The 25,943-nt window shown below is 36.7% G+C and overlaps 1 protein-coding gene and 1 pseudogene across 1 annotated transcript; one reads left to right on the top strand and one right to left on the bottom strand.

Annotated features, from left to right (window-relative positions):
• Nucleotides 1-610: 610 nt before the first annotated feature.
• Nucleotides 611-25,388, bottom strand: LOC125917263 (fermitin family homolog 2-like; the record flags this gene model as incomplete). The annotated part of the gene is made up of 10 exons (XM_049623518.1): nucleotides 611-2,120; nucleotides 2,255-2,361; nucleotides 8,350-8,474; nucleotides 9,604-9,653; nucleotides 10,521-10,655; nucleotides 14,762-14,869; nucleotides 16,339-16,441; nucleotides 16,552-16,777; nucleotides 17,119-17,151; nucleotides 25,208-25,388. Coding segments are annotated over 10 exons (1,365 nt in total), but the record flags the coding sequence as incomplete, so codon positions are not given.
• On the top strand, nucleotides 21,196-22,123 carry LOC125917262 (homeobox expressed in ES cells 1-like; annotated as a pseudogene).
• Nucleotides 25,389-25,943: the final 555 nt, after the last annotated feature.

The raw sequence follows: 25,943 nt of genomic DNA, 5'->3' as shown, positions 1-25,943 counted from the left end.
TATATATATCTAGATATATATAAGATATATATATCTAGATATATATATATATAGCAAGTTTAAATAATATACAGTTTTGGGGATTTAAAGTAGATTAAATATAACAAATTCTCTGTATTGGTGGGCCCAAAGGAAAATCTTATGCCCTGATAGGAATAAAGGACCCCATGGCCTGGACCTCATCCTACTGGACTCCTGAACACCACTGTACTATATAGTTTAACTATTAAGCCCTATGTCCAACGACGAGTACAGCATGTGACACACAATAAGCAACTAAACTTCTGCCAATCAGCACTTTCTAGGTGTCAGGGCAATACATGGTCTCTACCTTCTGGGAACAACCCATAAATTTAGTCAGGGAAAGAAGGATTACAAAAGAATGTGTGTTTGATAAAATGCCAACGTGGAAGACAAGGCTGGAAGAATCCTTAACCACGGACCACACATACTGCCACCCCACCAGTTGAAGACAAATAGTCACTGTTTCTGTCCCCCAGAGAATTTTCACTTGACAATGTAGTTGAGAAATCAGGGTTGGAAAACTATCTTTTAAAAGTGAAAACAATCATTTGAGAGGCTTCTGAGAAAACAATTCAGTACCCATCTCTGACAGCTAAGCCAACATTTGGCAGTCTTCACAGTTAGACTTGAAGATCTTTTTTTCCTGGTACCTCACAGTGAAAGAAGCTTGCTAAGATTTGAAACTGTTCCTTGCCTTTGAAGGCAAATGAATCCACTTTCAGAAACAAGGATTTTTTTTTACAAGTAATTTTTAAATGAAATAACGAAGAATAAAAAAATAAAATTAGTACTTGATTCACTTTCCCTTTTTAACTTACAATCTACATTCCACAAATCTCCCCAGGGCAGCATTTCCTCCATTCCTCACTACTCCCACATTGTAGGGACTGTGGGATAAACAATTTCCATGTAGCTTACACAACCTCTGAAACTTAAAGACAAATACTTGGTAATTAACCTTCTGAACATTTCCAGCTAAGTAATTTCAAACACGTATGATAAACATTATATTTAAAGTTAAGAATTAGTAAGTGTTCTGGGTATTTTATTGGGCCCTCCCAGTAATGTTTTAAAATTATTCTTGAACGGTAAAAATCAAACTAGATAGAAATGAAATATTTATTTTAAAGGCCTTCTTCACCCCACCTCACACTGAAGCCTTTGCCTTTTATGGCATGATGTTTGGTGTAGAGAATACTGGGGGCTATCCCAAATGAAATTCCCCAGCAAAGAACCTTTTATGTTGTACTGAAGAACCATTTTCCTAAATAGCAATCCTTTTATGGTATTAATTTCCAGGAAAGGAATTCTAAACAAAGTGAACAAAAGCAGTGAATTTCAATCAAAATTTACCAAACTCTGTCACATCACGCAAATCTTGGTTTAGGTTTTTGACTGTTAAGAAAAGACGATGTTAAAATGTAGACTATTTCTACCATTGTAAAGTTTATCTCCAAAGCTGGAAAAGTCCATTTTGACAGTGCGAAGTTGTTCTAGACTTTGCCGGGAAATGCTGGCTGTGCTTTGTACCACACACATATACGGAATAAAACTGCATGAATTAAGGAATTCAAAGCATACACACCATTTCAATTCCCTGAAAGAACACCCTGTTAACAGAGCGGTTTCCTTAGGTTGTTTAGAATAAATATGCTTCCAACTATTTTACCTTATGATCTGTCCTATTAAAATGATAAACATTTTTTAAAATGACTTAACTGACTGAAGGCCATCCACATCCCATTTTATATTCCAGCCACCTGATATGAAATTCAGACCATCATTAAAGCCACAAAGTTTTAACAGGGGAAACTAAATTTACAGTACATGTACAAAATCATGCGAGAAGAAAAGAGATGAAATGAATCAAATACCTGCTTGTTCTTGTACTTTTTTAGATAGCGAGGGGACACCAAACATTCAGGATTTATATCAGTTGTGATCTGCTCTGGTATTAACTGAGGATCTGGGTTTAAATGCTGCATCTTCAGGAAGGAAAGAATATTTTGGACTTCTAAGTTGTAAGAACTGTCTGCCATGGTCTTGCCTTTGGAGGCTAATCTGCAGGCTGCCATCCAGTGTGCATACTGTTTTTCCTGTTGAAAAGAAATACTGAAATATGAAATGTATCACATGATGGGTCCTTTAAGTATAAAATGTAAGGACGACTGGTCAACTCACTAGGGAACTGAAGAAAACTGAAGTTCACACTTTTAATTGGAAAACTTACATTGTCACAACGAAGCCAGATTTCATTCATGCCCTCTGCAACTGGAATCAGGAGTTTAATGTTAAATTTTTGGCCTGAAATGTTTACATCTGGGGTAACTTCACATCCTGTAATAAAAAAATTATTAAAATGGTCAAATTTACCTTTAAGAAATCACAAGCCACTATAGGTAGCTCTCATTTTATGGTATCTTAACATGCTGAATTTTGCTGTTTTGGAATCTTTAAACTGGGAAGCAAGGTTTTATCGCCCAATAATTGTTTGAGGTGGAGCAAAAGAGATCTAGTGTAGAAAAGGGGTATAATGCAGTTTGTGGTCCTCATAAAACTTCATTGAAGAGAAGGAAAGGGTCCTGTTAAAAGGATATTACCAAAAAACACGACCCCACAAGTTTGATATTGTGCTGTTTTAATATCATTCAGTTCCTTAAATCTCAAGATATTTGGGACTTTTAAGTTGCTAAATGTATAGGGATAACATTTTGGTAAGAATAAGCGACTGTTCAAAAGTAACCTCTCTGCCCACTGTGGGGCTTGAACTCATGGCCCTGAGATCAAGAGCTGCCTGCTCTACTGGCCAGAAGCCCCAAGAATAAAGGACTTTTATGATGCCTTTTCTGTGAAGCATTAGCTAGCAGCTTTACAGAAGGGCACACAGGTGGGCTGAACATACACTCAGTTAGATGGCAGGATAATGGCTGGCATAAACAAGTAGTAACAGTGTAACAGTGGAGAGGCACCCTGCAATCTGACCTTGTTCCACGCTTCTCTGTCACTTAATTACTGCCCATTTGTGGAACATCTCTAAGCCCAAATTTCCCAACCTTAAAACTCTACCTCACAGGAATGCCGTAAGGATAAAGAAGATAACAGACATGTCAGAGCTTTCTAAACGGTATTCCAGTTATCACCCTCAATGTGTCTTAAGACCAGCAAGTAGGCTCCTAGACTGTTAGCAGGGCCTGTGGTCACTTTGCTCTGTGTACCGGAGCAACATCTCTCTGTACAGAGAGTATAAGGAACAAGATAATAAAGCTCTCTACATCTACCACAAAGAAAGGACAAATACAAAGCACTGTATTGAAAACAACAGAATATTGTACTTTTTTTAATGTTTATGCACTCTGATAAGAGGGAGTGAGCACTGCACACGCATGCAGGGGAGGGGCAGAGAGAATCTCAAGCGGGCTCCACACTGTTAGCGCAGAGACCAACTGTCGAGCCGGACGGTGGCTCGATCCCGTGAACCGTGAGATCATGACCTGAAATCCAGAGTCAGACGCTAAAACGACTGAGTCACCCAGGCTCCCCAAGAAACAGAACATTTTAGATAAATGGAAGATCCTCTTCTCCTTTCCAGAAACACCTATCATGAATTTAGTGGACTTTCTCCCTGTTTGCTTTCTTTTAAAAAATATTAGCTACAGCATTTACCTCTTTCTGTACAAGGATTACAAACTATCAGGAAGTTTGCATTTAATCTGCAAAGGTAACACAAAGAGGAGACGTTTGAAGATAGTTCTTTTGCAGATTTCATTACTCACTGAAGCAGACTTAAAAGTACACAATCCCATAATCATGTCTCTTTTAAAAGTAAAACACCAAAAAAACCTAAAAAGCTTGGCGAGGCATAGTGAGTGGTAACTCAGGTGCTACTGTAGGCGCAAAGGCACCTGTCAGGCCACACATCTCAGACAATATTCACTCCGTGCCACCTCGGGTACCTACGACCATGGCAATGTGCCACGCTTCACTGTAGCCCAATTGCTGCTCCTCTGACACGTTCTAACCGCAGTCTTCAAACTCTTTGAGTCCTGCAGCCCTGACACCTTCTCCCCATCATGTTTTCACTTCTTCCTTTTCCTGAGTCCAGCCTGGACACCATTCACCAGCTATCACATCCAACTCCCTAGACTCACCGTATTTCCATTAATACATATTAACCAAGACCTTAACCCTGGCTCCATCCAACCACCTCGCTTTTACTTGCCTATAATAGGCTGCTGAGCACTCTAAGGAGGGGAGGGGGAGAAAAACCACAAAACCAAGCAGATAGGTTTCACCAGAAATTCATGGATTCCCAAACTCTACCTGGCCCTCAACACTTGCATCCTGTGTTTTCAGACACTCTCAACAATGTTTATCTCAAATCTTCTCAGGCCTCCGATGCCGCTCACTCTCAGGGGACAACTTCACATCTTTTCTCCAAGAAAGCCATGAGAAGTAGTCACACAGCTTCCTACCACCACAGCCGATAAAGCTTGCTGCCCTCACTCCCACAGTGGGATGGCATCTCTCTGATCCCAAGTGGGCTGTTTTCTGCCATCCCAGGAACCTTGCTCCATCACAGAGATCCTCTTCCTCTCCCAGACACTACTTCTCTATTTCTAGTGTGATGTTTCCATCAGCATTTCACTTCCTTGAGTCTCTCCAATCTTGAAACAAAATGCCTTTCTCCTCCACCTTATACCTCTCTCTGCTGTTACTGCCCTCTTTCCTCCCTCCTTATTACAGGTAAGGTTCATCAAAAAACTATCTTTGTTTCCTATTTACTTCTCAATGACTGTACTTTGGCTCCCATACTCAAAAGGCCACTGAAATCCGCTCCAATCTGTTCTGCATCAAGGCCACCAACCACCTCCAATGTGGCTAAATGCTATGTCGGCTTCACAGTCTTTACCTTACTTTTCTGTAGTATTTGATGCCAGTGATTACGCTGTCCTTTTTGAAACAACTTTTATCTTAGTTCCCACCATGTCTCATTTCCATGGTCTCCGTAAGCATTTTTTGTTTCCCTTCCTCTAATCTGCCCTGTATCTCAAACACAGGTGTTCTACAGGGTTCTGTTCTTAGCCTTTTCATATTATAGACAACCATTCTAATGGCTGCCATTTATCATTAACGCTAAAACTGATACCATAAGTATCTGCAGTGCGGATCTCCTGTGATCCAGTGGCCTACAAGTTACCTCCAACAGCTATCCCACAGGCACCTCAAATTTAAAATAACCCAAAACTAAACTCACTGTCCTTCTCCCCGAAATAAGCTCCTCTATATTCTCAACTCTATCCATCCAACTTGTACAAGCCAGAAATAAGTCCCTCCCCATGAGCCTCTCCCAAATCAATCACTCAGGATGCTTGCTGACTGGGCTTTCTCAGGATCTTCTGAATTTGAACCCTTTTCTCCATCCATATTGATCACCTTAATCTGGATCACTGTCACTGTTCTAAAATTATTCCTCTATACTGTAGCCAATATAAATAGGATGGATCCTGTTATTTTCATGTTAATACTTTCTCAGTGACACTTCATTGCTGCCAGTTTAAAAAACAATCCCTAACATTTTTATCCTCCAAAACATGCCAATTTCTTCAGCTGTTGTCCCTCATCTATGTAGAAATCAGATTCAATAGCCACTAGGAAGCATTCATCCTCTGACTTGATTGAACTCTACATTCCAACAGCACAAAACCCCCTGTGGTTGCTGATGCTTTTCTCCAGGAATTTCTGCATACCAGTCTCTGCCACAAGGTTTTTACCAATTCTCCTTCCTTCCATGGGCCTTGAGTTAGACACTGGATCTAACTCTGGCATTATTTCTGCCAGGATATTCCCCACCATCGCTGAACACTGAGACAGCACACACCCTTATCTTTGCTCCTCCTTGGACCTGTTACTTTTTAAAGTACTATTCATTGCCCAAATTGTCACTGTTTATCTCCCAAATGCTCTAAACACCCAGAGGGGTGGGTCTGTAACCTGTTCCTGCTCATGTCTCCAGGATCTAGCACAGCTGGGGCACAGGAATTCAATCAGTATTGGAACTGAATTTGTTTTTAGAACTTTTCATTTTAGATCTCCAAAGGCCTTAGAGAACATCTAGTCCAAAGTCCAAAGGCATGGAGAACACTCTCATTTCTTAGAGGAAGGTACTGAGGTCCAAATGGGCTATTTTTCTAAAATCACAGGGCTTATTTAGTAGCAGAACAGGAAGTAAGCCACTTGATTTTTAGGCTAGTGATATCTTCATTAGTGTGATGTGTGGGAAAATGCTCTTTTGGGAGGACATGGAAAAGGTAGGATGACAGCACACTGTAAGCCATTTTCCATACTAGGACTTGACTTCTCAGTCATGCAGGGGGGAAGGTTAGGGATGTAACACGGTTAGAGAAAGCAGGGGCCAGAAGACAGATCTAGTCTCTAAATCAAGAGCAGATAATCTGGGCTGGTCCTGGGCAGCTGAGGACAGAAGCAAGAACAAGAGCTGCAACAGATTCTAAAAGTAACAAATAACAAAAGAGACCCAAAAGTTAACTCATGGGTCTTGGAGAGAAAGGCAGTTAGCCTAATTCAAAGTTTTAGGAAAATTACAGTATTCCAACACATGGGCAGAGCAATCTTCTACCCAGGCCAGGGGTTTCCTTTTTTTAAAACAACAGTTCAGATAACTAGTGAGCAGAACACAGAGCAGAGATTTGGACATTTCGTTGAAATATACTAAAAATATCCTAATGTACTACGTAGAAAAGAAAATGAAGACTATAGATCAGGGAAAGCACCTTTATATTTTAAGCAATAAATACAATATTTTGAGAATAATTTCTGTGAATGAGTCAGGGGCCCCCTTCTTGGGTACTTTTGTCCAAATATGGACATTTTTAGTTAGAAAGGCATATTGCTTTACATATAATGACAAATGTACATGCAAAACATAACCCAGAGGAGAAACGGGTTGGGCCAATAGGAATGAGCTTCTTGGACAACTAGCCTGCCAAAGGAACTGCAACCAACAGGCCGTGAAACCAGAAGGCTACCCCGCAGCTCCATAGCCTGGAAACACCATGCTCCTTTCTCAATTCTGCCTCTCCAACCCCATAACTTAGTTGGGAATTGAAGTCTTACATGAATGCATCTGATTGGAATAAAAATCTCACTGCAAACAAGTCCAGAAAATGTATTTTAGTTTTCTAGCCTTTGCTGTAAGAGTGTGGAACAGTGAGATGACAATCCACCAAGCATGCTGGTGCCAAGGGTGCAGGGAGTGTGGTGTGGGCACATAGGAGAGCAGTTCTCGATGGAAGTGAGCCAAATGGTTTTAGTGAATATCCCCATAAGTGAAGTGGTGATCAACAATCTGCAACACCCTGCAGATAAATCACGGCAGGAGGCAGCAAGATGTCCTCTAGCCGTAGAAGAACCAGACCAACCTGGACAGGAAATTCTCCTTCTGCCTGAACCACTGCATCAGTCAGATAAAAGAAGTGAAGGAGCAGTGTGAAGAACCAAAGAAGTCACCCAAGTGGGGAGTGAAATGGAAAAAAAAAAGACCAAAGCCAGTAGCTCTGAGTCCTCAGCCAGGAGCAACTCAGGCCACAGCAAACAAGGTTGCCACAAGGGAGTAGAAACATGTCCAATAACATGTGCCTCAAATACCAGCCCCTTAGTGACAGCTTTGGATTTGAAGAGACAAGAGGAAACCAAAGAGATTCAGGTTGTTGACGAGGAGGAGCCTCAGAGGTGTATCCTGGGGCTACCCCAGGAGCCAAATTGAGAGCAGAGTGTCGAACGAAAATGTTCAGGAAGGTGTTGTGGGAGGGTTAAGAAGTTGGCCAAACCCCATAGGTGCCTGCTGCCCCATTGCGGAGCCAAAAAGAGACTGGGGGTCGTGAGGGGGACCAGCTTATCATCAGTGAAAGTCAGGAAGAAGAGTAGGATGCTGATGAGGAAGGGAAAAGCCAGCAAAAACGGAGAGGACTACAACACAGATGAGAATGAAGAAAACCTGAATGACCTAATGCTGAGGATGAGAAAAGAGGCACCACAGATTTACTTGACGAGAAGAAAAGTGGAATCACTTCAAATGAAGACTGTACAAAGAGATTACAACGAAATATTTGTGGGAAATGGAATGCTTAAAATTGTGACAAAAACTATGTACCAAAAAAAAGAATCTAGACCTAAAAAAGTACCATAAAGGAGTAATGTATCTGCTGAGGAACACACCCCTGCCCCACCCAGCAAAGTGAAGTTTATTGACTGTTAGCCAACAGAAAGTTTCTCCATCAACACTGGTCACTCCAAGGCTTTCCTTACCTCTTAGGTTCATCTGATGAGCTGGTGTGCCACTGGATTCTTCTTTGCTCTTATAGCAAGAAATAGATGTATCTTTAAAGGTGCACCAATATTGCTTGTAACCTTTTAGAGTCAGTTTTTTCGGCCTACATGTCAAACAGAATTAAGAGAAAAACCACTTTTGAAATAACTTTATCAACAGTATGTTTCAGCAGCAAAGTTTCAAAACATTAAAAGTCTGAGGCCAAGTTTTACATATATTCAACTAAGTTCCCTTGGGCCAGCATGTTATATTCAATGTTGCTGTTATTGGATTTGTCCCCTCTCGATCAATCTACTCAGGAAGATCTCAAACAGTGAATGGGTAGAGGAGAAAGGAGGGCCAACAATCTAGTATTTCTGTCAGTGGTAGCCATCTCTAACACTAGCAGGTCACATGGAAAGGACAAGAAACAAAAGGTGAAGTAAATGTCACCAATCGGAAAGCTCCTAGGTCCTATAATCACCAGGAGATTCCTGAGTGTGTGCAAGGCTGCCTTTGGAGCCTCTCTGAACGAGGGTACTGGTCTCTCTCAGGGTGTAACTGAATGGTGCTTCAACTTGCCACCCAAGGCCAACACGAAGATGACAGTAATCATGACAGAGAGTGGGTAAGTAAAGGTGTGAAATGCAAGAAGAAAGGGGGTAGGGAGCGGCATCTGAAATCATGCCCTTATCTTAGAAACTTTCCATACGGTAAGCTGTTATATGTTTAGCTACAGTAAATGGTTTATTCCATAATGGCTTCACACCTTCTATTCCATATCATCTCCTCTCCTTTCTCCCTTTTCTGCTTTAATGCCTAGATTCTGTGGACTGTGCCCAGATTGATGAAAGTCTAGATAAGATACACAAAAACCTTATTATAAAATATGCCTTGAACAAATGAATAAAATTCAATAGAATCTGGGGCTCTGAACAAGGAAATAACTGCTGGCAATAATAGTTCATTATGTCTTGCTTTCACCCGGAGGGGATGTTTTATGCTAAAATGCCACTGTATGTTTCAGTCTACATGATGCAATCTAGGTTACATAATGTTTGCTTTTCCCCTTTAAGAAAAATGTTTATCAGATGAAACAACTCACGAGTACTGCAATTTTAATTTGGTGAAGATGGTTATTTTCTCTCATAATTCATAATGCATATGCTAAAGTAAATTCCAACATGAATGTGACTACAAAATTGATACTTGTCATTCATTAATATTTGGAATTCCTCCCCTTTTGTACTTACTTAAAAACTTTAATATAGTCAGCAAGTTCAGGAATAGAAGTGATGTCACCCTAGGGAAAGAATTAAATCATTTTTTTTCTGATTTTTCTTAAAATTTGAAACTCTAATATTTAGTATCTGTCATCAAGTATCAGTGTATTCAATAAACAAAATTACATAACATACAGATTATTAAGGTTTTAAAAGTACAATCATAATGTATGGTCATATGTACAAAGCCATTTTTTTTAAAGTTTGTTTTGTGAGAGAGAGAGAGAGAGAGAGAGAGAGAGAGAGAGAGAGAGAGAGAGGATCCCAAGCAGGCTCCACGCTGTCAGCGCAGACCCCAATGTGAGGCTCGATCCTACGAACCATGAGATCCTGACAGAGCTGAAACCAAAAGTCTAACCAACTGAGCCACCCAGGCACTCCACAAAGTCATTTTTAAGTGGCATACAAAGCTAATAAAAAATGTGATCAAAATGGCAGTTCATATAACCTATAAGAACATATTATTCTAATTCAGCTAAAATTGTTTACATCTGCACATGAAAATTTTATAAAATCCTAACAGCCCTTAGGTCAGTGTTTCTTCTGTAACAACTAATTCCTAAGCTTTAAAACTAAACTTAGCATTTAACATTTTTCCCAAGATCTGCTTTTCTCTTTTTGTAACATTTTAAATGTGAAGCTCACTGAATGGATGTTACCATGACTTCACTCTACCTTTTACTCTGCAGAAACGTTCTTCCACTGCTTGTGAGAGAATGTGCAGATATCTCGAGATCTATCTTTACTGTATCCTAGAGACTAGAATATTAATTTAAAATTTTTCCCTGAAAGTTTCTGATAAGTCAACACCTGTGTTCTCTAAAGCATTAAATCCACAAAAAGGTAAGAATTCAAACTAAACTAGTAGGGAAAAAGATTCACCATACCAAAATTGTTGATGTTTTCCCTCCTTCCAAAGTGATCTCCAGGTCTGAAAGAGCAGCATCAACTTCGTCTACTTCTTTGTCACTGTTGTTCAAATGATTCTCTGATGTCATGATTGACAGCTTATTGATGTGATACTGAAAAAAGAAATGATATTTTATTTAAATGTCTGTTCTAACTAGTAAAACTTTAAAATGAGATCACTATTCGCATCTATATTGAAAGCTTTTCATCACCTAACTTGAAAAGATATAGTGTCCAAGAACTAGAATAGGAAAATAAATGGCAATGCACCTAAAATCAGTGTCCTAAACATCCCAATAAATATTTATCCAGGATATATGAAAATGATTTAGTTTGGGAAGCCCTAGGACTTAGAGTTAACAGGCTGTCCACTAAGCTCCACATGAGCAGAGATTTTTTTACTCTTTTCTCCCCACTGCAGTATTCTGTGTGTCTAGAACAGGTCCTAGAACCAATGAATACTGAATGAATTAACAGAATATGCATCAGGTCTTTTGTAAAAATATATTAACATTGATTACCTTGTGTTACTATTACTACCCTGCAGAAGAAAATTAGTTGAAAGCTAAAGCCCTTCTTCCCCTGGCCCCCCAGCCTCAATTCAGTGCTGCAAACATGATCAGAGGAAGATGATGTTTATATCTCAGTTACGTAACAATGATAAGATGGATTACATTTATATGTGAACACACACACGTGCATATTTGTGTATATATACCAGAGTAGTGGTAAATACTCCTTATGCAGCTAGAAAAATCTTTGCATAAAGAAAAACTAGTAATGATTTTAAATATATTTAGGTCACTTAGAACAAATATTAATAATCTATTAGATTCTGATGCTAAACCTTACAGAGGTTTCACACAAAGGTAAGTAGAACTTTTGAATCACTTAATCTAAAAAAAAAAACCTCTCTTTTTTTTTTTAAGTTTATTTATTTTGAGAGAGAGAGAACGTGCATGTGTGAGCACGAGCAGGGGAGGAGCAGAGAGAGGAAGACAGAATCTCCAGCAGGCCGCACGATGTCAACACAGAACCCGATGTGGGGCTCGAACCCACGAACTGGGGCTTGAACCATGAATCATGAGATCAAGACCTGAGCTGAAATCAAGAGGTGACATTTAACCGACTGAGCCACCTAGGTGCCCCTAATCAGTTTCCTTTCAAAGCATTAAGTAGCACTCCAAATTTCTAAAGTATTCATTCATTGAATAGGATCTATTCATGGGAACACTGAATGAACTAATCTGAGACCAACTGTCAGTGTTCCTCTGTATTTTAAGATTAGTGAATTGATAATGAATAGTCTTTGGCTATACCTTCAACTGTGCTGAAATGAGATCCCTCCAGTGATAGAAACTTCCATGTTCACAAATCATGGAGAATGTGGTAGGTTGAGGCCCTCAGGAAGTTGCCTCAAATGTCAGTAACATTAAGAATCGTCAAGAGAGTTGGTTAAAAATACATATTCTTAGGTTCACCCCACAGAGATTTTAATGTAGCAAATCTGGAGTCCAGCCCAGAATCTGCATTTTTATTAAGTGACTTAGGTGATTCTGATGCAGAAAGTCCTTTTAAGTTATACTGTAGAAACCCTGGCTATGAATGGGAATGGTCATAAAACCCCAGCTTTGCTTTCAGAGGTGCATCGGTTATCTTTTAAATGTTACAATACAGACTTGGACCTAAATACTTTAAAAACAGTGTTATTAACCTTCTGTTTTTGATCCACTCCTCCTTACTTTGTTTCTTTTTACTATTGTAGATTTACGTTACACAGGGAACCAGAAGCCCCAAGTTCAGAGTGCAGACTGTCTAAAATAAAAAGAATAGGCATTTCTTTCCCATCTTCTCAAAGTTTCCCCCTTCTGTACTGGATGGATTCTTAGAGCCTTTGGTTCAGTTTCTGGGAAGGCTTCTAAGAACTCAGGATTTGTAGTCCAAAATTCTCTTATAGAATCTAGATTCTAGGGGCACCTCGGTGGCTTAGTCAGTTAAGTGTCCGACTTTGACTCATGTCATAATCTCACGGTTTGTAGGTTCGAGCCCCAGGCTGGGCTCTGTGCTGACAGCTTGGAGCCTGCTTCAGATTCTGTGTCTCCCTCTTGCTCTCCCCCTCCCTCTCTCAAAAATAAACATAAAAAAAAAATAATAAATCTAGATTCTCAAATGGTTCAGGAGAGCTATGCTTTGGGACATTGTGTCCACAAATTAAAATTCATGTCTTGAAGTGTTTTCTACTGCACTAAAATGGACTGTCTACTGTACACTGGGTGAAGGAAAGCTATGAAATGGTCCTATTTCTGTGAAAATACAACTGTGTGTGTCTATCTGACCCTTGGACAACATGGAGGCTAGGGGCACTGACTCTCCCAAAACCTTACTAATAATAGTCTGCTCTTGACCAGAACTTTATCAATAAGAAACAATTAACATATATTTTGTATGTTATATATGTATAGACTTATTCTTACAATAAAGTTAGAGAAAAAAATGTAAGGAAAATACATTTACTGTAATGTATTTATTTATTGAAGAAAATCTGCACATAAGTGGACCCATGCAGTTCAAGCCTGTGTTGTTCAAGGGTCAACTATATTCTCACTCAGCAAATTTTTTTCAGCACCTACTATGTGCTCATAGGTACGTCTGTATCTGTTGGTTTTTTAAAAAGTGCATTATTTTTATAATAAAAAGATAAATACTATATAATAAAAGTCTGTGATTTTCCCCCACATACATTTTATATGTACTACTCTTCTGTCATTGGCAAAACCGTCACTAGAAAATTATAAGCCTATATTCTAAGTGAGAAAGATGTAGGTAGAAAACTATAAACCAAGTGAGATACTTTGAACAAAATTACTCCAGAATTTAATTCACGAAATTCTTCAGATAGTCTGAATTATCCAAAAACACAATAGAAGATTCTTAACTAGCTGATTAAACAAGTCTCTACCTAAACTAATTTATCTGCCATCAAAGATTTTCCTTGTTTAAGCTTTGTTTCGACTCCCTTCTTTTATCATATAAACTAAGGAGAAATGAGCTTTTCTTCTACTGTAAATAGGACAATTTTTTAAGTCTTAACCAGAAAACCTTCCTGGATGCATACAAACATTTGGAAGACTGGGAGCATTTTTATTTGTGTTCTAAAGAGAAGAAAATAAAATCCTTTTTACAGTGAAAGCTTTTAATAAGTAAATGTCAACTTTGCTTCCTGTACTTAAAGAACACTAATTTTGTCAGGACTTCTGGCAAAACCAGAATTCTACCATAATCTGAGAACATTCACCAAAGCCTCATTCAACTATGTGAACTGTAAGAATGACTAATCTGTGGTCAGCTGGATCCCAGTGTTTCTAAGAAGGCAGATCTGTGGATGCCACCCTAATGTTATTTTACTAAAGGGGGAAAGTTTCGAAAATATAAGCACTACTGTATTCTTAAAAAGTTGGTATGCAAGAACTACAGTTGAGAAAACACTGGTTTAATCTAAGGAAAACATTACCTACTTAAAAAAAAATTTTTTTTAATGTATTTTGAGAGAGAGAGGGAGCGCCGTGTGCCTGTGAGCAAGGGAAGTGCAGAGAGAGAAGGAGAGACAGAATCCCAAGGAGGCTCGCACCCTCAGCGCAGAGCCTGAAGTGGAGCTCGATCTCATGAACTGTGAGATCATGACCTGAGCTGAAATCAAGAGTCAGACACTTAACCGACTGAGCCACCCAGGTGCCCCTAACTACACCTTAAGGATTATCATTCTGAAAACTAATTTATGTTTTGTTTCAGTAGTCCATTAAAATTTATCACCTTTAAAATGTATTATTTTTGCTATAGCCACTTAAAAAATATTATCAGCCCCAGCTACTTAGGAAATTATGCAAGTAATAAGCTTCATTTTAGAAATGGGATTTTCAACGTAGATCTTATTTCTAAAGCAAAATGGGGTAGTTTTAAACTAATATATATGTGGGGTGGGAGAATAGTTTTCTTCTATAGGATACAAAAAAAATAGCTGAAGTATATACCACTAAACTCTGAAAAAACAAAAAGTTAAATTCATGTATTTACTTTGCCTTCTAAGTGTATATTCATTTTCAACACAGCAAAAAGCAAACACTATCAAAATGCTACTGGAATTACAATGCAACTTTACTATTTAAAAATAATCCCCTATCCTTTCCACTGAAAAGTCCCATTTACCAATACTCTCCACTACCTGCAGGGCTGCAAACATCATCATTTCTTCTTCTGTGCATTCAATTTCTTCTAGGAGAATAGCCCATTTGGCCTGCTCATAAAGCTGATTGATTCTGATTGCATCATACTGCAGCAAAAGAGACATAATCCTTTTGTAATACATCACCTTTAACATAAAATAACTTGAAAACTGAATATTCAGGTTCAACGCTTGGAAAAAAAAAGTTTTAATACACATTTTTTCCCTGGGATTTTTATTTAGTATCAAATACTCAATAATGAGAACGATACTTACAGGGTTAAGTATGTCTATATATACCCACATCTAATTTTCCATTAAAAATAACACTGAGATGTCCGAAACATTATTATCCAATATTAGAAATAGATTCTGTGTTATTTTACAGGGAAACAATCATCAGATATTCCAGAGTTCTTAAGAAAATGAATCTGATTTGAAAGACATTTAAAGGGTAAAAGTGACTGCTTTTCAGTGTTGGTACTGCAACCTGCCACACTAAAATGTTATAATCAGAGAGTAAATTATTTTAGGGAACATTTTATTCACTAGGGAAAAGCATGCTTAGACAAAGTGTCAGGTCCTTGTAAAGAGCAATTATTTTAAGAATCTGAAATAAGACAGTACATATTTGTACTTGTGGAGAAGATTTATTTATATATTGCTGAATTATCCATTTAGTTACATTAAGAAAAATTAATAGTAATGTCTTAACAATACATAGCATCCCCTTCCCCAGCAAATGTAACTATGTTCCTAAAACAACTTTGGTTTTACTAAAACCATGATATGACCCAAAAGGGACTAAAATTATTTTTATAGTTCCAATATATACATTTTACAGTTACAATAAAGAATTACTTAAGCACATAATAAAAAATGAAAACTATATACATGAAAATCTAGACACTAATCTAGACATGAAAAGGATGAGAGGTAGTCAAGAGAGGTTCCTTTCCTCCCAAGGATGATAAATAAGGAAGCAAAAGATCCAAAACTCACTGCCATATGTATTCTAGGGAAAAATACTTGAGATTTCATAGCAAATTTAACTCTTCTAGGAAAAGCAAAGTGATACAATCATTTGATACTAAAAACATATTACAAAGTTTGGCTATTAAATGGGAAGAAATGTAGGCTTAAAGAATTTTTAAGCAACATCTTTTGATTTGTAATTAGAAATCTGAAAGTCATTTAAAAGGTACTATTTCAGAAAAATCTTGTTTTACAAAAAGCACAGCTGAAGAGAAGTGTTAAAAAAACAAAACAAAACAAAAACAACCCTAAAACTAACTTTACCAATTCTGTAGTACCAAGCTAGTGCTTTTAAAAATACAAATCAACCAAAAGTTCAATTATTTTAACAAAAAAGAAAAAGGTTTAATTATGCTTCCGACTTACTAACACAATAGAATTATTTCAAATATAGATGCCTTTGTCTAAAGCTTAGGCTTTTAATATTATTCAGACTTGCTATATATGAATGATTCTTAACCCCATCAACTGCAAAAACCAAACATCCAAATGAACAAAACAAAAAGAAAAAAAAGAAGAGATCCCTCTAAAACCCTCGGTACCTTTGGATTCAAATCAAAAAAGCTGTAATACTTGAATCGGAGAAGCAAGGCCTCATTTTCCTTCACATCCTGTTCCATGAGAGATCTTGAGGAATCAAGCCACCTGGACAGATTAACAAGGGCATTAGAACAAAGCAAGACAAGATTAATAAAGTATCTCTACCTCTCACTGGAGAAAGAAATTCTTCAACATATCTGCATTTTAAAACTTACCCTTGGTTGATTTTTGCTTTGTCTAGAAGAGCCTGGGGCTTGAACATTTTTGCCAAGATTTCCGGTGATGTGACTGGCTGACTGACAGCAAGTATACCAGGGTTGCCTTCTGACAAAGCACTGTCACCGAACCAAGCAGAAGTTGGTGACAAGGGGCTTCCATCATGAGCGTCGTAAGTGGGGGTCATTGTTTTACTATAAAGTCCTGGGCTTGAATATATACTTCCTAATAAATAACATGAAAAACGGGTAGTAAGTATGAAGCACAGAATCTTAGTTTTCAGTAATACATACTACGATGATTTAAAGCAAATTGTGAAACAAAAGCTTCGTTCTGGAAGGAAAGCTTAGTGCATTATTTTACCTGTCTTGAAAACATGTAAAATTAACTTTAACTCTACTTGTATAACATTAGAACATGTAATAACAAGGTCAAAAGAATATAATTAAGTTGGCAGAAAATCTGGGGGAAAAAAATCAGTTCAAGAGAATTAGAAGGAAGACAAGTTAAGGATATAGCTGAAGCAGACAGACCAAGTTTTTGTTTTTAATTGTGGCAAGGCTCACCTTTCAGAGGGCCAATGTAAAGAACATCAGTGCCTATAGGAAAGGAAAGAAAGGAATTCAGAAGATAAAGGAAAGGCAACAATAGAAGACAGAAACAAAGAATGAAAAGGAAAAGGAAATGGGAAAAAGAAAACAACAGATTTTTTCCTAATATGAATCATAAACTAAAGTTAAGTATTTCAAATGAATTTAAGAGTAAAGAATCTTAGAAACTGTAACCTAACTGTAAAATAAATGTTTTTGTCCAATCAAAAGAATGAAATTGTGCTCAAGTGTCCAGGGACAAACATATCCACATTTATCACCCTTTGAAATCCGTACCTTGTTCTAAGAACTCAATGTAATTGAATAAATGCACATAAATTAAGAGAACAATTTTATGTTAATGTTTTCTTATTGAACAGCTAAACTGGTTCCAACAGATTTACAAATAAAGTATTAAAGCAAAGGGGTAGATAAAATTTTGCTAACAAAGATACATTTTATAATTAAGCCCCTGAAGGCAGGGATATTGTATCTTCTAATTCCTCAGTGTTCAGTAGGCCAGACACAAAGTAGAGGCTACATAAATAAAAACTTGAATTAAATCAACTGACAATATATCCTCTATCATCTAAATTATAAAAATTAGGAGATAAAATTAAGACTTAAAAAACAAAAAGTTCAGAATGGCATTAAGTAAAAGCATCTCCCCTTGAAGTCCTAACTCTGTTCATTATATTTTGTCTTCATAATTAAAAAATGTGTAAATGAGTATCACACTGTTAATGGATGATGGAAAGAGAATGGCTGTTTCCCTTACCTAATTTAGGAATATGTTTAGGAATTTCCTTTCCACTCTAACAATCCCTCCCTACCACCTCACCCCAATACAATGATAGAAAAAATTACCTATGAAAAATTGGTGACCATGCTAGAGATTTTTGTAGTTGTCATGACCTAGTCTAGGAAAAGAACACAAAGGGAAAAAAAAAAAATCTTGCTAGCCACAGGGTATCTGATTTGATGTCCCCAGTAAGTATTCTTCAATGTTAGTGACTAAAGTAACTTGCAGAATCTAAATGTTGTTAAACAAGCAACAAAGAAAGCTGTCAACTCTCCTTTTTAGCTTTAAAGAACACTGGAATAGTGAGTGATATCCTTAAAAGCTAGAACTTTAAAACTACAACGGCATTTTGCGAAAGGGTTACTACTTGGGCACCCATACTTATTAAAAGGGCTGAAAACAGGGGTGCCTGGGTGGCTCAGTCGGTTGAGCGTCCGACTTCGGCTCAGGTCATGATCTCACGGTTCGTGAGCTCAAGCCCCACATCGGGCTCTGTGCTGACAGCTCAGAGCCTAGAGCCTACTTCAGATTCTGTGTCCCCCTTTCTCTCTGCCCTCCCCTGCTTGCACTCTCCCTCTATCAAAAATAAATAAACATTAAAAAACATTAAAAAAAAAGGCGGGGGGGGGGGCTGAAAACATTACTCCAGCTCAGCTTGGCAAAGAATAATCCTGCTAGAGCATATATGTATAAGGGATAGAAAAACATTACCTTCTAGGCAAAATCTTCTCATTGTGTATTTCAAAGATCTAGCAAAATAAACCCTTTACTAGGAATGTCAGAATATTGAAAATTCATTCCTAGTATGATGGACTGTAATTACGATTCAGAATTAAAGTTAGAATTGACAATTTTCTTCATGAAGTTTCTAAAACGAAATATATTCCCCTAAGTCACACAACATTTAATGGAATCAGCCACCCAATCGATTCTCTTCCTGCTCAATTTCCTATACTTTGTATATTCTACACTTCATATTTGATCACTTCGTTGTTCCTATTCTTATTCTGTTAGGCACTCCACAGTCATAACTCATTTAGTGTTTCCAACAATCCTATTATTCTCATTTTAGAGGAGCAAATGGAGTCACAGAGAGATTAGGTAACTTGTCCAATGTCAAAAGCTATTAAGTTTCAGAGCCAAGCTATAAATCCGCCAGTCTGATTGAAGCTATACACACTGCCTCCTGGGCACCATAACTTATTTAAGCCATTTCTAATTGGTGTGCATTTATTTATTTAGAATTTTGACTTCACCACTGCTACTGCAAACAAATGCCTTGCAACAGTTGTGTTTGTACCTATTTTCTAATTCTATCAACACTGCTGGGACAGAGGATATATGTGCATTTTACACTCCTTCTAAGTCTCAGTTCAGTGACAATCCCAACTACCCTGTAATTCCTGATTGCCCGATTTAAACATATTTGAAAAAAATAAATAAATAAAACTTACTTGAAGCAGAAAGCTATTACAGGGCAAGATGAAGCAACATATTTAGTCAGCAATAAAATGGGAGTTTGCTGAATTTTGTGGTATGATAACAAAAACAGTAAGGAGGAGAGAGTTCAACAAGCACTACATTTTAGGGCCACTTACTATAAACATTAAAAACCTTATGTAACTTTAGAATCTGTCTCATAACTTGGTTACTATAAATTATATTCTTATACATTCTTTTTTAAAAGAGAGTACTAAAGAATTTAATACATTTTAGATAATTTCTCATCAAAATATCAATCTCATACCATACTTAGAAAACAAATTTCAGGTAAATTAAAAATAAAAATGTTGACATTACAGGAGTTAAAATATATAAATATGAAACAATTACATAAAAGCATAAAAAGGAAATGTAGAAGAATTGTTATAATACTTGTGAAGATTTTCTTAACCAAGAGTGAAAAACCCCGAACTATAAACAAATTTGACTACATAAAAATGTAAAACTTTGGCATAGTAAAAAAGACCACAAAGAAGATTTAAAAAATGCCAGTATAGGGAAAATATCTAAGATACCAAAAGATTAGTGTATCACTAAAACAAAAATATAAATAAAATGGATAAAGTCCGTGATTTGAAACTAATAGAAAAAAATGTAATGTCTAATGTACATTATTCAACTATTATTCATACTAGTGTTTATCAGGGAAATTAAAAATGTAATTCTGAGATACTATTTATTGTCATATTAGCAAAATTCAGTAAAGATTTACAACATTTAATATAAGGCAGAAGGTAGGAAAAGGGGCATTTTCATGTACTGTTGATGGGAATGTAAAACTATTACTTTTACACTCTTTTTTGGAATATATTTGAATTTCTGGGAAACTTTTTGGAGTAGAGAAACAGTTCAGTATACATTTTCTACATGGAAAGTTTTGGCACTATTTATACTAAACTGGGGAGACCTTTTACTCCAACACAGAAAGATCACCAAAACGCTGTTTAATGGAAAAACTCCAACGGAAGAACAATACATAATACATACTAGGCTACCATTCACGTTATAAAAACAAAATGAGACATGCAAGTATATCACAGAGAAAAGGTACTGGCGAGTTGCGCTCCAACTGTCTACAACACAGTCACACAGCAATCAAGAAATGGCTACTTCTTAAGAGGGAGCAGCAAGGGAATAAGCTGAAGCAGAATTTTCACCTTCAGTTCATTTTCTGTACTATTGGAATTTTTTTATAATGAGACTGTATGAATTCTGTAATTAAAGGAAGATAAGATCCATGAGTACATTACTACCACGTGAGAAAACACAAGTTACAAATGTATAACACCCCACCCCCACCCCCTCGGGAGCTGCCCGTGGCTTTATTTATGAATCTGTTTTTGGGTAGTCAGAGCAGGAGACTCCACTTCAGTGCAAATCCCTCTTTCAGGAGCCATGACTCACCAGAAAAGGGTGCTCGGATTTTGTTATACATGTTTGCTTTGTGTAAATGTTTACAATTTTATATTAAAGGGGAAATAAGCATTATTTCTGAGTGTGTATTTTTTACTTTAACAGATTTTAAAACTATGATCCTTTATATATGTGTTTTGGGGGAGCTATGATAAGTTTTATGGCAACCAGTTGGTATTGTTAGCTTTCTATTGTCATCAAAGTACATAAAAATCCTATTAATCCCCTTATCCTCCTCCTGCCCTTAACTCTGGTATACACCAAAAAGAAAGCTTTACTCTCCTTCTTTTATCATTATAAAATAATAAATGTATTTTGCTAGTATGAAAAAAAAAAACAAATGTATAACACAGTCCCACTTTCATTAAAAACAAAAATGAATACATAATTCTATAATATTTGAATTTTTACACTCAGCATGCATTATTTTTATAATTAAAGAACAGTTTAAAAAAATACCTTGGGGAACCATAAAGTGAACTACATGAAGACTTCAGCCCTGTACACATGGGGCAGAGTCAGCCAAGAGGCAAGCAAAAGCCAGAGCTGTCCTGTGCAGCCCATGCGAGGATGTCTCCCAGCCTTAAAGAAGGTGCTTGGCTTGGGGAAAGCAAACCCTCACACTACTCCTTTTTAATTGGAAACATTTTAGGATTGGACCAGAAGAAAGACTGTGTTCCATCAATGAAACCCCACAGGCTTGGGCAGACACCTGTGGCTCCTCAACAAAAGATGTTCACCTGTGTCTACACATCTCAGCCTTCCTAATGAGAGCTCATTTCCCTTGTACTGTGGATCACCCAGTGCCAGAAGAAAGATTTTTGAAATATGAAAATTACTTTTCAGCCTCAAAAAGACTCTTTGAAAAAAAAGCTGAGTTGGTATAGAGGCTGTTAACTCAAAACCAGATTGAAGTGTTGGAAAATGTCTTCAGAGTAAACTGCTATCCTGGCATTGATATTGGAGAAGACTAAGCTCAAAAACTGAACCTAGAACAAGAGAATCCAGATCTGGTTCCAAAACCGGCATACAAAGCTGAAAAGGTCCCACAGACAATCACTTGTTTTCAATAGTGAAAAAAAATTTCAACACAAATCTCCTGGAATAGGAAGAAAACTAAACATGTGAAATTATCTTACAATTGCAGAACATGAAGAATCAATGGAAATATCAAGTATTAAAAATGTGATGTTTTCTGCATTTAGTCTGTTGTCATTTTTTTCTGAAAATATACTGTAAATATTACTATTATAGCATGGGACCTATTATATTTGGGCACTTTTAGTTACAATAAAGGCCTTTCCTACATATTTTAATAAATATTTTCAGAAAAAGGCAGCTATTGTTTAAGTCAGAAAATTTAATAATTTAGTTTGCTAAAAAAATAAAAATTAAAAAAAGTTAAGTATCTTAGTGCTTAAAATGGCAAGCTCCAAATAGGAAAAATGGCATCTTGCTTAAGTGATTTTCCTAACAGTGCCAAACAAGTGAAGTATTGATTAATTTCTGTATATTTTAGGACCCAGAATTTTCCTTTCTCTAAGCTGCCTTTAAAATTTTTAAGAAAAGTTTCTAATTAGATAATTTTCTATTTCTATTTACATAGTAAATCTTAAATTAGTAATCTGTTAAGTCAGTACTACACTGTAAAGTTAATTCTTACTTGGAAAAACTCTTCCCCAGACCCGGGATCAGGCTAGATCAGTGTGTTCCCTCCCTCATAGGAAATTAGAGATCTGCTATTTTCCTTCTTACGGCTAGGAAGTGGTGAAGCACTCAAGAACATGCCATCTGAGCATAGCTGTATGAGCAAGGCATTTAAAAACTCATAAAATTTTATAATTCTGTGTAAGAATCTGACTAAAGTCTGAGAATCAATTCACTCATGATACTTAAATCTTGGAACATTATTTTTTTTTAAAAACTTAGCCTTGCTGAAGTATAATTTACGTGTTAATATTTTACCAAACATTCCTATTACTATTCACAATATTTATTTCAAATATTGTAAGTGGAGAGATGATATTATGTAATGCTTAGAAACATGAATGTTGGGAGCCAGCAAGTCTGGATTTGAATTCTAGCTCTGCCTCTTATTATAAACTTGGGCAAATCATGTAACTCTTGTCGGGTTCTTTCCTTTTAAGTAAAATGAGGATAATACCACCAAAATCACAGGGATCTTTGAGGATCAAATGAAAGATAAAGCATGTATTAAATAACAGTTATCATTTATCGAGTATATATATAATTATTGACCATGCTCACACTGAGATGCTCATAATTCAAAAAGTATGCAGTATTAAACCGAGCCTGAAGAGTCTATCTAATCCTTACCATACCTGCCGTAGAGAAATTCTTGTGAAGCATAGTGTCTGACATCCTGAAGATGTCATGTATTGAGATACATCGACCTGTTGCTATTTATTATAGACACAGTATGCAAGTGACCATATTTTTCAGTATTTGGTCCAATAATCAACTAAGGTGCTGACAAATCAAAAAAGCATACAAACTAGATGGAGTATACATCTGTAAATATTCATCTGTAATTTAAAATCTCTCCAGTTTACTGTATGTAACACCTCAAACAAAACAAAACAAAAAAACAAAAATGAACCCACATTACCTAGTCCCACTTACATTCACTATAAACTGAAAGCAGGGATGATGTCTACTATCAGATGCCTTCAGCAATATAAATCACCATGCATAAATCAAATTTTAGAATTAACCTTACTCTAATGAAAGACACACTACCTCCTCAATTTGTAGGCTTCTTGCCACTAGTCACAACTCTATTCCCTTCATTCCCTCCTCCACATATGACTGGATATAAATTTGATATTCTAAAATTATTTATTTTGTAACATGACTCTATAATACACTGTCTAAATTCCTCAGCCTGACATTAAATACCCTCCAGTGTGATCCTGAAGTTCCTTGGAGGTCTTTCCCCATGAATTGGCTCAGCTGGATTATTCACATCGTGTACTATTCTTTTGCCAAAGTGTTCCTTGTCAATATCATTCTGCTTGGATTGCTGTTTCTCACCATCAAAATCCTAGTCAGTGGAACTTTTTAAAAGCTGAAGTCACAAACTCAGTTTCCCAACCTATAACTAAATATACCCTATTTGGAATTGTTTTGCCTTCCGAATTCCTATAACACTATTTGCTACAACATTTATATATTACCTCCTAAAGTACAGTAACCATGTTTTTCAATTAGCCTATAAACTTGTAAGAATGGTCTTATTTTTTGGTATCTCCTAAGTGCCAATCAGTACATGTATAAAGACATAAAAGTTACAAGTTACATAACCTTAGACATTCCTAACCTTATTGTGCCATTTCTTCAACCTTAAAATGAGTAATAATATAATCTGCAATGAGCTGTAGTGAGAATTAAGTGAGTTTCCTCAAATAAAATATGCTAAAGTAAATTTCCATGAGCATAATGTATAAAATGGGCATACACTAAGCACTAAATTATTTGTTTTCATTACTGTTATCACCCCAGAATTTTTAAAAACCAAGAATAAACTGATTTAACTAATTCAGTTCATTATGGTAACTATAATGTCCAGTCTCTGCATATGCCCAGAACTGAAGAACCATGTAATTTAATTGGTCATCTAGCTACCCAAAAGACACTGCCTATGCTCCTGCTAGATGCCACATAACTGAGTTAGGTTCTGGTAACAAAAACGTGAGAGACAGTTCCATCATGCAAGGAACTCACAATTACTAGGTAAAAATATGCATTTTTTTTTTTTTTTTTTTGCAATACCAATGCAATACCAAACACAGAAAAGTCCAGTGACTTAAGATAGAAGGATGCCTAACTCAGGTTGGGGAGGTAATGGAAGGAAATTTGTGAAAACTTCTTAAAGGAGCAAAACCTTAATAAAGGAAAAAGGTGGAAAGGCAAAGGGATCAGCATATGCAAAGCACAGAAGTTTTAAGTAACCTGGCAAAAGTAATATCTTAACTAAGTAATCGTGGTTTTCAAAGAATACAGGAAAAAAAGAGCTAAATACTACAAAACTGCTGGTTTCTGCAGTGCAAAGAACTGAGCCCACTTAAGGCACTGCCCCTTTTTGACTATTCCTGAGCAGAGAACCAGCCTTCCTTTTTATTGATGCAACTACTAACACCTGACATGATCTACACATGATAGACCCTCCCTGGTGGTGATTTCATGATTGAGAGAAAAAAATGCTGAAGGTGAGTTTTTTAAACTTGACTACTCTCCTGACCTTTGTAATCCATTTGTCAGAAAGACATAAGTATACAGACACATCTATGGTTCTCACACTGAGCCTTTGCTTAGTCAAAGTCTCACCTGATCCAGGAGTGATAAGAGGCCCCTCTAATTCAAGTGCCTCATCTTCAGACTGGTCATCTAGCTTTTTCTTTTTTTTCTTTGTTGGATCTCTGGGTTTTTTCAAGAGAGAAAGTTCTTCAGGGTGTCTGATATCTGTTAAAATAAGAAAAAAGATTATTTTACTAGCATAGTGTAAAATTTAAACACTTTATATCTGATAAATTCATCTATTAATCCATTCCAATGTAAGAATTCATAATTTGCTTTTGTGTACATATGTGTTTGTGTTGGGCCAGACATTACTGCCACGCAAAACACTAAAGTGTGGCACTTCTAAAAATAATCTACCAAAGCATTCAATTCATAGCTATGTAATAAAATAGTAACCTTGAATTGGAGAGAAAACAATCTGCTAGAGTACAGAAAGAAAATATTAGAACTCTTACTTACATATTTATTTTTTAAACATTTTAGAACCATAAAAAATTAAAATTTATATCCTAGCCATAGCAATTAGGCAAGAAAAAGAAATAAAAACATACCAATTGGAAAGAAGTAAAATTGTCACTATTTGCAGATGACATGTTAGTACATATAGAAAGCCTTAACTACTCCATCAAAAAGCTGTTGGAACTGGGGTGCCTGGGTGGCTCAGTCAGTTAAGCATCCAACTTCAGCTCAGGTCATGATCTCACGGTTTGTGAGTTCGAGCCCCGTGTTGGGCTCTGTGCTGACAGCTCAGAGCCTGGAGCCT

Source organism: Panthera uncia, unplaced genomic scaffold (assembly GCF_023721935.1).
Source record: "Panthera uncia isolate 11264 unplaced genomic scaffold, Puncia_PCG_1.0 HiC_scaffold_1630, whole genome shotgun sequence".
Classification (NCBI taxonomy): Eukaryota; Metazoa; Chordata; class Mammalia; order Carnivora; family Felidae; genus Panthera; species Panthera uncia.
The sequence above is the reverse complement of the archived record's forward strand: the minus strand, read 5'-3'. Positions and strand labels throughout refer to the sequence as shown.